Genomic DNA, 12,113 nt, shown 5'->3' with positions numbered 1-12,113 from the left:
TAGCGTTTTCAGTCTGAGAAAAGTTTTTTCACTCATCCACTTGGATGAACCTCCCCTTCAGCAGACCGTTTTATGATAGGTAGGAAGGGAATGTTGCAGCGTCCACTCTTTGTTGCACACACTACACAGGAAAATGCATCTCCATGAGAACATGTTTTAAAAATAGTACAATATTTGAAGTACAGCACTTTTTAGAATTTTAACAACTCATCAGGGGTCACACAGAGAATAAGTGGAACACTCATTCATTATGTTCACACTGCATGTGCACTACATAAAGGAAGTGCATTGATAACATATTTACTCATGGTAAATGATTTTTCCAGAACATTTGGAATATCTATTGGAATATTTATGTCCGGCATCATCCGAGTATGTGCTCAAAGTCTTACAAAAGTTTTTCATTGTACTTCAGTCATTTTATTTTTAAGAGTCACTGCAGTGCAGAACAATTTCTCTCTAGTGTTTCTGTGTTTCCTGCACTGCAAGTTAAATTCCAGTAAAAGATTACTTGTAATGATTACAAGACTTGTATTATTATTATTAAATGGACATTAACATGATGAGGAATCCAGAGCTATGTCTAATTGTATGTCAACTGAATTACAGTGTAGACAATTTTTCTACACTGGTGGTTTTTACAAATATCAGTGGAATTGTGAAAGACATTGAAAGATATAAGGTTGTTTTCAAAGAGCTCATATCTTAGCATCCATCCTTTACATTACTGCCATCTTATGGTTACAGCTTGCTATTGTCTTTGTAAGCAGAATTAACACTAAAAATGGAGCCACTGGAATTTCTTTTAAGTCTACCATGTCATCAAAGTAGCAAAAGAGGGCAACAAATGTCTTTTTTAAAAACTGACCAATATGATTTGGTATGAAAAGCGTACTTCAGACTGAGTGTTTGAGAAATAAAAATGGGGAGGAACTGACCACTGTAACAAACATGGAAAATTATTTAGTTTTAAGAATAACATAGTATGAAGTCTGTAGGTTTTACTACTGTGAAATATAATGCCAAAGAAAGAGCCATACAAATCTAGGTAAGCAACAGGAAAGTCAGTAACCAGAACTCAATGGATGGATGTAGCTTCCAGATCTGAAAAACTGAATGTGTTTTTTCTAATGACCAACAGGGGGCATCGATTCTGGTTTCGCAGGTTGTGTACTGTATGACGTCAAGAGACAGTTTCTTGATAACTTAATGGGCTCTGTTGCTGGTGTTACCTCTTATTGAATGGGACATTAATTTTATGTTGTAACTCATGATATTTATTTGATGTCACAAAGATGGCTAAACCAGAGTACATTCACTGGCTAATGGCTTGTCAGCCATAAAGAACAAAGAGCATGAGTTGTCACAGTGAGATCAAGTCCATTTTCAGAAAACCAACTAGTAGCTTCACAACAGGACTTCACCAACTTAGGGCAATATCACAGGGATTACAGAAATCTTTTAAACACAGACTCATTGGTTGAAGGATTGACTAATAAATCCTCCTGTCTTTCTACAACCACAGGAATCTCCCCCTGCTGGCCTTTATCCTGGCTTAAGGCATTTGTTGGTTTCACTTTTCTGGCAAGAAGATACATCGATATTTTCCACGGTTTACACATACTTTTAAGTGGTTTGGAATAAAAAACTTAATAGTTTTGATGTTAGGATATTTTAAATACATGAAAAAATGTATTTTAACGCAAATATACTTTTATTATGAAATGCTCATTTGTTATCCGCTGGACGACCTGCTTGAAAAATAGCACTTCCGGTGTGTGCGTGAGAGGCGGAACAAGCAGCCCCACAGAGGGAACAAAGGACGGTTAAGTGAATTGCTGTATGTTGTTCCCAGCATGTGTATATATATAAATATATGCACGTATTTATATTTTAAAAAGTGTCACTGTTGCATTTTGTAACTTCGGGGAAGAAGCGGGAAAACATTTTCATGTGCCAGAGGAAACTTGTGCTGGTTGATTAATTCCATGTGTTGATTGATAGCAGGAGCTGGTGACTTCTTCGTTAACCTAGCTTTAACAGCAAGGCTTATACAGACGTCGCTTAAGCGTTTTGCTCTTTAAAAGTGTCACATAGTTTTGAATGAAAGCATATTCGTGTTTGTTTACTTTTACTGTTTGGACCTAGAGCCATTAAATTCGATGGATAACTCGTATGAATATGGGACAAAGAGGTTTTGGTGTCGGCGAGTTTAGCTAGTAGGCCTTGTAAGCTAATGCTAACCCGTTTAACCCAGTCAGCCATTGTTGTTGTTATCCGCTCATTTACCGGTGCTTTTTTCTTCTTCCTCGTTCTACGCCGAAACTACAAAGTGAACTGTAGTTGAGTTCCTTTCTCTTTATGTTTTCCTCTTCAGCTTAACCAGCATGAAAATAGCCTCCATTCCGTAGACCGCTCCTCAGCTGCGATGTCAAGTAAGTAAATAAATCAGTCATTGATATCCTTTATATGCCAACACCTGTCTCATTCTGTGGTGCATATATATATGCGACCAGTACACTGGGGAAAAGATGCAGGAATACTATTTCATTAAGTAAGGGACTCAGATAACATAAAGCACACTTTTGCGCTCTTTTTGCTCATAGGATGCCGTCATGCAGAATTTTAAGCTTTAGGTTGCCATGCTTCATAATGTCATGCTGTCTAGATGGGTGGGCTTTTCAATAAAAACAACATTGAAGAGTGTGTACAGTTGCACTATTTCTCATAGAATCAGATTTGTGTCAGATATGTACTATCTGCCTCTTTAGTCAGTTCCTCATGTTATGTATAGACTCAAAGTCAACTGATTCAAACTGGTGATGGTAGCCTTTGTTCTGCTCTGCGGTCACATTGAGTTTGACGTTGCAGTGAAATGACGACTGTCGACTTGAGATGCAGAACACAGTGGTGGAGTTTGAAAATGTACAACTGACAGTTAAGACCCCGAAGAGCGTCAGAGTAACACTCAGGACCAGCACAGGCTGGTCGATAAAGTGAAATGCTACAGATCTAGTTTTTTGGCATTAATGGAAATGTAAAAATAAGGAATTGTCTATGGCTGAAAACTGAAAGTAATATTGAATTGAATTGAATTGACAGCTGCAGTCAGTTGGATTACCTCATATAGAAGTGCATCTCTTTTCAGACATTCATGATGCAGAGGACTGAAAAATGGGGCTGAAGTACTTTCACAGTAGACAGTTAGGAAGAACCCTCCCTGTTCACACTCAAGTGGTATTAATGTCAGGCAAAAAGGAAACAGCGGGGAAAACATGTCATTTGTACACAGCAGGTATGCAACGGTTGACTAACATTTTTTTTTCCTTTTCTCTCTCTCTTTTTTTTTTTTTTAAACTTTGAACAGAACGACCATCCTACGCTCCTCCCCCTCCCCCTGCCCCAACAACAGTAAGTGTCCCACTTTTAGCACCAGTCTTAGCATTCATGGTTTAGCGGCCAAGGGCCATGTTAGTTTTTTGCTTCCTTTCTTTGTTACTTTCCTTTAAGTCTTTAATGTGTGAACTTGCCAAGGTTGCCACAAACCTTGTTCTTCAGTTCTCCATCATCGCTTTCACCCCTTTTTCCTGTCATGCCACATGTTTTTTTTAGGTCTTGCTCCAAAGGTGTTTGAGATTACTGATGGGGATCAAGTTAGTTTGTTATTTGACTGAAGAGCTTTGCAGAATCTACCTTGGCTGATGTTATTAGTAGACATATATGTGAAGTAACAGAGTCAACATGCTTGTTTTGATGCTTTTCATTTCCTTACATTCAGATGCAGTGCAAAGCACTGTATAGATCTGAAATCTGCTGATACACACTCAGTTAAATAAGTTTTTGTTGTGCACTAATTCTTAATGCCATCTAGCTGCCCTTTTTTGCCTTGCATGATAAGATCATGGAACAAACAAATCAAAAAGTCAACATATATATACATGTATTTTCATGTTTCCCCCTCCTTTTCACTTATTTATGTTTATCCCTCTTCCTCCTCTTGTGTGTGAGCCATTTCTCATTCGTGTTTTGTCTCATTTGTCTTCCATCAGCAAATGCCTTCCACCCCAGGGTTTGTGGGCTACAACCCTTACAGCCATCTGGCCTACAACAACCTCCGACTGGGAGGGAGCTCCGGAGGCTCCAGCAGGGTAATGAATTGATGGAGCGATTTGAAAAACAAATTAAATGTAACAGAAAGTGTAAAGCACAAGTAAATGTTTTGGATTGAATAAAGGGCCCAGGTATGAGAAGAATGATAGGATTGTAAGAAAGGCTTAGACTGTATATTGAAGTGAGGAAACTGAATATATGACTTGCGGCTTTAAAGAGCTTCAGTTGCGTGCATAAATGTGTTTTGAAAAAACAAATTAATGCATTAAAAAAGTAAGATGTGATGTCAGTTGGAACGTAACGTTTGATAACAGCTCTGCTATTGGAAAAAAATATAAACTGAATACGATTTATTTTCTTAGTGACCTGGTGGGAAAAAAATAACACGTTTTCAACGTGACTGATTCGGCCTTAACAGTTCCTGCACTGCAGTTAGCAGTAATCAAGTCAGATAGAAAGCATATCTGCTCTTGTCGGACTAGAACACAAGCTTTCCTGTGGGTGTGCATGGTGGCATAGGCAAAACACTACCTTTGTGGTGAATGTGTTCCTTTATTGTTTGAATTATCTTCAAAAGATGTTTTGCCCTAGCCAAATTAGCCAAACTTTGCTAGTCCTTTCAGCACAACCTAAAACCGAATCTGAGATAACTTATATCACAACAGTAGTTGCCAGCTTTTTGTTTAGCAAGGTTTTTTCCTTCAGGCTCTCAGTACACTTGCATAAAACAAGATATATTACAGCAGAACAAAACACAGATAACACAGAGAAAGCAATGCTACAGGAAACTGTTCACTTTGAAAAATGTATTTATTTTCCCACTCATTGTGGACTGTCAGTGGTGCTGTTTTCTAACATGAACACACATTAGAGCTGGCAGCTTGATTTGTTCACACGTAATCCTCTAGAATTCCAGTCCCAAAATAAAGACAATGTTGGAATTTCATTTTTTTTGTAACCAAATCAAAGTGAACAGCCAAAACAAAAAAAGCATTTTCTGCATCACCAGTTAGGGGGTGATTGTAATGTAAATGAGCAGCCTGTGAAACCTCTAAACATCATTTGCCTTACAGAGTTGCTCTGAAACACTTAAAGCCATGCTTTGGCTTGTAGAACATCTTAACACATGAAAATTGTTTTTATCTGACTGTATGAAAGCATTAAGGACCATTTCAGTATTGTGTATTGTCATGTTTACATTCACATCTGTTGTTTTACCTTTTCCACAAACCATATCAGACCATAATCTGCAGATGTTTTATAATGGTTTTTGTTTTTTCTGTTCACTCTCTAAACCTGGCCCTTGTTTGTTTGTGTTTCCCTTTGGCTTCATACCTTCCATCTCTCCATTCATACTTTTTCCTCCTTCTTCTTTGTGCCCCCTCTCTCCTTCTTTCCACAGAACTCCTCGGGTATCACCGTCCCAAAGCCTCCCAAACCACCAGACAAGCCACTGATGCCATACATGCGGTACAGCCGGAAGGTAAGCAGGAAGGTAAGACACCCATCCACGGTGTCTGCTTTTACTGCTTGTCCTCCCATCCCCCTGAAAAGCTGGCAGGGGTTTGAGGGTGGGAAACAGCCAAGCCATGACGCCTCACCACCACCTCAGCCACCTAGTGGAGGCTCTCCACTTTGTTTCCGTTGACTCACAGTAGCCTTCTGTGTTTGTCAACATGCAAAATTGCTACATCTCCATATGTTTCCTCGTACAGGGATAATCTGTCCCTGGCACTCTATTTTTCCCCCTTATAGGCTCATCTCTTGCCTGCTTTTCTCTAGTTTCAGAGCTGTAATTTTAACACTGTATGCTCAAAAACAAAATGTGATCTAAAGGATCCTGCATTTAGAAAAAAATTGAATTCCATATATAAGTGAATATTTTCCATCATGCTTTCTTGCAGCACTTAAACAGTTATGCTTTTCCTTACTAATAATTTCATCCAGTTAGATCTTACAACTGTTTCTTACCTCTGTGCTTTGCCTCCCGTATTTCCTTCTTTGTATTGTAACAGTCAACGTCATTTGATCCTGCCTGATTTTGTGTGTGTGTGTGTGTGTGTGTGTGTGTGTGTGTGTGTGTGTGTGTGTGTGTGTGTGTGTGTGTGTGTGTGTGTGTGTGTGTGTGTGTGAATATGAAAGGTATGGGACCAAGTAAAGGCTTCCAACCCAGACCTGAAGCTGTGGGAGATTGGAAAGATTATTGGGGGCATGTGGAGGGACCTGAGTGATGAAGAGAAGCAGGACTACCTTAATGAGTACGAGGCTGAGAAGGTAAGGAGGAGCAAGAGTCTAAGGCTACGTTCACACTGCAGGCGAAAGCGCATCAAATCCGACTTTTTTGACCTTATGCGACCCATATCCGATCATGGTATGACAGTGTGAACGGCACAAATCCGATCTGGGTCACTTTCGTATGTGGTACTGAATCCGATACATATCTGATGTTTTAGAAAGCAACTGCTGTTTGAACGGTCATGTCGCATTAAATCCGTCTTTTACGTCACTGACACAAGACAGACGCCAATTATCAGCGCCGGAGAAGACATCGTGAACGCTTCCTGGTCATCCAGTGTAGATGTTAGTGAAACTGTTTGGAAGTCAACGTTGGAGAAACGTGAACATTTTATTTGTACTATATAATCTGCAGATTCTGACAGAAATCTGCAACTATCCTTTGAAGCACCGCTCCTCGCTAAAACAGCAATAAGGATAATTATTAGGCCATATGTAAATAACAAAATAACTTTATAACTTAAAGCAAAATTGGGAAACATAAAGTCCAAGACAAGTCTTTATATTAAGGGCCATCAGTCAAACAATACTGTTTGGTCTGGGTCTAAACAGAGCACCTTGTGTGTGACGTCTTCTTTTGCGCATGCAGGCCGCTTTGAGGGTTCACACTAGAGCACGTTTGCTGTCACCTTTAATTTGTAGTGTGAACAAGCAGACAAAAAAATCGGAATTGATTAAAAAAATTGGAATTGAGCATTAAGACCTGCAGTGTGAACGTAGCCGAAATTCCTTTTGTAAGTAACCTGTTGCTCTTGGATACCTTCTTTACATGTTGACAGTTCAACAGCAGTTGAAGTGACAACTAAAGAATCCCTGCATTGAAAAATAAAAAATGATCAGAGTTGTTTTAAAGGGTTTGTTTTCTTTTCCTGTCCCTCTTCCTCTTAGATTGAGTACAATGATTCTTTGAAGGCCTACCACAACTCACCTGCCTACTTGGCCTACATCAACGCCAAGAACCGGGCTGAGGCGGCAATGGAGGAGGAGAGCAGGCAGAGGCAGTCGCGTATGGACAAAGGAGAGCCGTACATGAGCATTCAGCCTGCTGAAGATCCTGATGGTAGGTTAATTATGAAGATATCTATGATTTTTAATCATGGCTTCACAATGCAAATGTAATAAGCTTAAAATAAACACTGACCTGTCTGTGTCCTCGTCATGGTTCTGCCCATCTTGTCTTTTCGCTCCACCTAGATTATGATGATGGTTTCTCAGTGAAGCACACAGCAGCTGCTCGCTTCCAGAGAAACCACCGGCTCATTAGTGACATCCTCAGTGAGATTGTGGTGCCTGACGTCCGCTCTGTGGTCACCACAGCCCGCATGCAGGTCCTCAAGAGGCAGGTCCAGTCTCTTATGGTGCACCAGGTATGTTAGCAGGACATTTTTGCTTCTATTTTGTTACTTTGTTTTTTAGCTTGTAAAGCTAATGTGGTGTTAATATTACTCAAATTGACTTCAAAAGCATTGTTTATACTTTAATATAAATGTGCATTCCTCAAAGGGGATTGGCTTCCTTGTGACAAGATTTTTGCTTACAACCAAAAGTAGTTGCACTAGTTTTATAAACTGTTTCACATTTAAAAGGAAGGATCTATTCCTGCTGATTGATTGCTTGTGATTTCAGAGGAAACTTGAAGCTGAACTTCTTCAGATCGAGGACCGCCATCAAGACAAGAAAAGACGTTTTCTGGAGACCACTGACTCATTCAATACTGAGCTGAAGCGGGTAAAGCAGCACTGTTTATTTACCTAGAGAGAGCTGAGTGTGTAAGAAGGAAGAGCTTTATTTCTAGATGACTAAACATCCCTTTAGATAAAAATTTGTCACCCCAGACTGTTATGTGTTGTAAGTATACGCCTACTACTTTCCTTTTGCCTTCAGTCTTATGACAGTTGCAACTTTTTAAATTAATTTTGTTTAATTGAGAGTCCCATGTGTGTTTCTAGCTGTGCAGTCAGAAGGTTGAAGTGGATATGGAGAAACTAGCAGCAGAGATGGCTGCTGCTGAAGAGGCAGCAAGGCGCCGGGCGGAGGAGCGGGAGCGGGAGGCCGCTGAGCAGGCGGAGAAAGCTGCTCAACAGCAACAGGAGGCTGCTGGAAACAAAGCTGCAGAGAAGAGCAGCACTAATGCTAGCCCCACCTCAGGGACCAAGGAGGAGGACAAACCTACACCAATGGAGACAGGTACCAGGGGGGGGACACAGAGACATACACGGGGGGAGGGAGGGGGGTTGGCTGTAGCTCAGGAGGTAGAGCAGGTCGTGAACTAATGGGAAAGTTGGTGAGTCCATCCTTGGGTGCTTCATTCTGCAAGCCAAATATCCTTGGGAAAAATACAATCCCCAAGATTCATCCATCGATATGTGAGAATGTTTGAAAATATTTAAATATAGAAGGAAAGTGCTTGTGTGAATGAGGCATGTTGGATAAAATGCTTTAAATCTTAAAACTTGTTTGGATTTAAGTACAATCGTAATCCACCTGATAGCCACTGGGTTGATGGAGGAGTCGTTCAAAGCAGTTTCACTGTATATAGATAGGTTTGGTCAGTGGAGTTAATTTTTTCTTTAACTGTTTTATTAATTTTGCAGACCTCACAAGTAGCAATGAACATTTAATTCAGATTTACTGGGACGTTACCCAGTTATGACTCCCCACCTTTGATGTATACTATAAAGTTAATTCCTTCATTATTTGTATTGATTTCATCGTGGGACCAACAGAATGAATGAAAAAGCTTTTTTTAATTACTCCAAATTGTAAATGTTGCTAATGGCTAACATGGCTGTCAGCTTATTACTAATAGTTAAACAGCTAGCTAATGTGCTGCATGATAGGTTAACATTTATGAAAACTGTTTAGTACTTAGATGTTGTTGAAACAATACTTCTACTGACCTCTCAAAGTGCTTTAGTGCTTGTACAGCGCTTTGAGGTGACTGTTGTTTTCGATTTGATAAAACTGGATTGGACTGAAACTGCTGTAAACGTCAGGTACAGCTACTATTACTTTAGTTTTACTTGATGTTGCTAAAACCATCAAAACTGAGCAGAGTTTAGTGGACACAGCATTAAACATCATTTATACAAATATTGCACATTTAAGAGTGGTTTAACAGTTAATTCTATTCTTCATTAATCATGTTTTAAATGTCAATGACATGTGTCCTTAAAGACGGCTTATTTTTAAATCAGATGTGTTTATACCAAATCTGCATCCATTCCTTTCTTTAGATGAGGCCGCACCTGCAGAGCCGCTTTCAGACCCCCAGGTGGCTCCACCACCACCATCTGATACTTCATCTTCTTCCTCTGATAAAGCAACACCTCCCCCTGAGCTCCCCAGGGAGAGCAGTACTCCCAACAGCAGTGCCCCCAGTGATGATGGGGGCAGCAGCAACAGCATGCCTCCTCCACCCTCAGACATCCCACCTGCAGCAGCAGCAGCATCAGGAGCATTCCCAGACCCACCTGTAGGCCAAGAAGCCAACCTCAGTACAGCTAATCCTAATGAGGCCGCAGCACCAGCTCCTCCCTCAGAAGAAGCAACCCCTCCACCACCACCACCACCACTACTACTGACCCCCAGTCAGAGCAGCCAGCAGTTCGATATGTAGTAGTGCTGGGTGTAGATGTCCTCCTGGTGCTGCAGCTCTCCCTCTCTGGATGGAGCAGCAGTGTTGTAGTGATGCAGAAGAAGTGGCTCTGTAACAGCTTACAAATACTGATTGGTTGAGAGGTGTAAAAGTAAAGTCAATACAAAAAAATAGTGCGAGAGTGACGTAGGTTTTCATCATCCAGCTTCATGTAGCTGCACCAAACGCAGGGAAAGTAGGATTTCCTTTAAAGCTCTGTATGCTTCCTGTAACTTTCCTCAGCATGCCTGGTCTGATAATCTGACTTAAATGAAATGTCACCAAAGAGTACAACACCTGGCCCTCTTTGAGTTTGTGCTCCAGGCACTGTGAGAGCATTTCCTCTTTTCTAATCATGTCACTTGATGTTATTTTTTTTAAACTTTAAAGTAAGCAGATACACACTTAGAATAGGATAACACAGGGCTGTGAAACAACTGCTCAGCACAAACCGCACCACTGACTCTGAAAGTCCATTTACTTTTATCATCAGGGTTTGTATCCACAGCACTGAGGGCAGAAGTGAATCCATATATTAGTGAGACTGTTTTCTTTTTTTAGACTAGAAAAAGGTTTCCAAAAAAAAAAAAAAAAACCTGAATCACGACTGACTTCAGAGTGAAACAGCTTTAGATGAACGAGAAAAAGCAGCCACGTGTCCCTTATCCTCATAGTTCAAATAAGCACGTCAGATAAGGCTTACTCTATAGACAGGATGTGGTTGAAACGCACACATCTACATGCATTAAGCACATTAACAACCAGTCACAACATTGAAACCACCTCCCTGCTGTTGTCCACCTCATTACTGCAGTGTGAGTGCAGCTATGATGTTGTGCTGCTGCAGCGATTAGGTGAATCGCAACAACCATGTGAAGGCTAGTAGCCAAGTTTTCTCAGCACAACTGTGATGATCATGAGAGGTTTCAGTGTTGTGGCTGTTAGGCTCCATGTTTGTGTGTTTATTCTTTGGACCACTGCTAACAAATTCAGAGTTTTATTCTGTAATTCATTTTGAGAAACCTGACATATGTTAAAGGGCCAGCTCTGACAAAAGGACCTCAATATTTTCAGCTCTCACTTATGGAAAAACCTCAATTTTCTAGTTTGATACATTTCATTTGCAGAACTACTACTGTTACTTTTTCTTCTTTTGAGATTTAGTGAACCTTATTAAATGAGTGTAATCCAGGTCAACCTTGGTAATTTGTACTCTTGAATCAGATGCCATTTTAACACACACTCTTGTAAAGTCAGCATCAATTGATTTTTCCATATTCTGCATGTTTGGCTATGTACTAACCTTACCCATGTATGAATCTGAGTGCAGGTCTTGTATAGCTGGAGATGAGGAAAATTAAAGTTCAATACAAAACGCATGAAGATCCCAGCAAATAAATAATGATGGGATCATCTCCAGGGTATTTTTAAAAAAATCTGAATAACATGTCTTGCTTTGAGTGTAAAACATTAACATGGATGTTTGTTCCCCTGTATTGATGAAGTCTAAGTAGAAAGAATTGACACTTGTACTCAGTTAATGTCATTTTTGCTCATTTAACCTGTAAAAGCTTCTCTGTGAGGCGAGGCTTTTGTTGTTTAGACCACAGATTCCTGCTGGCACTACATGCATCTAACTTCACCAGAGAAATGCACAGGTAACCTCACTTATGCATTCAAAGGACTGTTTTCTTACTTGGACTGTTTTTGGTAGTATGCCTCTGTCTTTATTCCTTTTTTTTTTTTTTTTTTTTTTTTTTTGCCTTTTTCTTTTCTACTGTCTGAACTTGTCGACCCAAATAAAGATGATTTGTCTTTCTGCTACACCTGCTGGTTTTTTTTTTTGTTTGTTTGTTTGTTTGTTTGGGGGTTTTTTTTGGGGGGGGGGGGGGGGGGTCTTTTTTTGTCTCCCGAAAGGAAGACTGGATAAGGGGGTTGGTGACAATTTCACTCTCAGAGAAAGGTGTTAAGAGTGAGCCAGTGGCTTTTTGCTAAGTTGAGGAGTGCTCAGCAACTGATATAATCTGGTACTGAAAGCATATATGTAGATCTTTTTTAAGCGTACCTGTTA

At 40.1% G+C, this 12,113-nt stretch overlaps 1 protein-coding gene across 4 annotated transcripts; it reads left to right on the top strand.

The window, feature by feature from the left end:
* Positions 1-1,771: 1,771 nt before the first annotated feature.
* Positions 1,772-11,866, top strand: LOC134625804 (SWI/SNF-related matrix-associated actin-dependent regulator of chromatin subfamily E member 1-like). Of its 4 annotated transcripts, none has more exons than XM_063471101.1 (11): positions 1,772-1,840; positions 2,378-2,435; positions 3,368-3,411; positions 4,050-4,148; positions 5,513-5,593; positions 6,253-6,384; positions 7,294-7,465; positions 7,600-7,772; positions 8,032-8,133; positions 8,355-8,592; positions 9,642-11,866. In XM_063471101.1, the coding sequence occupies exons 2-11, from the start codon at positions 2,429-2,431 to the stop codon at positions 10,022-10,024; spliced, it is 1,431 nt and encodes a 476-aa protein (XP_063327171.1). In that variant the 5' UTR covers positions 1,772-1,840; positions 2,378-2,428; the 3' UTR covers positions 10,025-11,866. The 4 variants fall into 4 exon arrangements, with proteins under 4 accessions (XP_063327171.1, XP_063327170.1, XP_063327173.1 ...); XM_063471100.1 differs by having other exon boundaries at positions 5,513-5,605; XM_063471103.1 differs by lacking the exon at positions 4,050-4,148.
* Positions 11,867-12,113: the final 247 nt, after the last annotated feature.

The sequence above is a fragment of the Pelmatolapia mariae genome, linkage group LG4 (genome assembly GCF_036321145.2).
Source record: "Pelmatolapia mariae isolate MD_Pm_ZW linkage group LG4, Pm_UMD_F_2, whole genome shotgun sequence".
In the NCBI taxonomy this organism is placed as follows: Eukaryota; Metazoa; Chordata; class Actinopteri; order Cichliformes; family Cichlidae; genus Pelmatolapia; species Pelmatolapia mariae.
The sequence above is the reverse complement of the archived record's forward strand: the minus strand, read 5'-3'. Positions and strand labels throughout refer to the sequence as shown.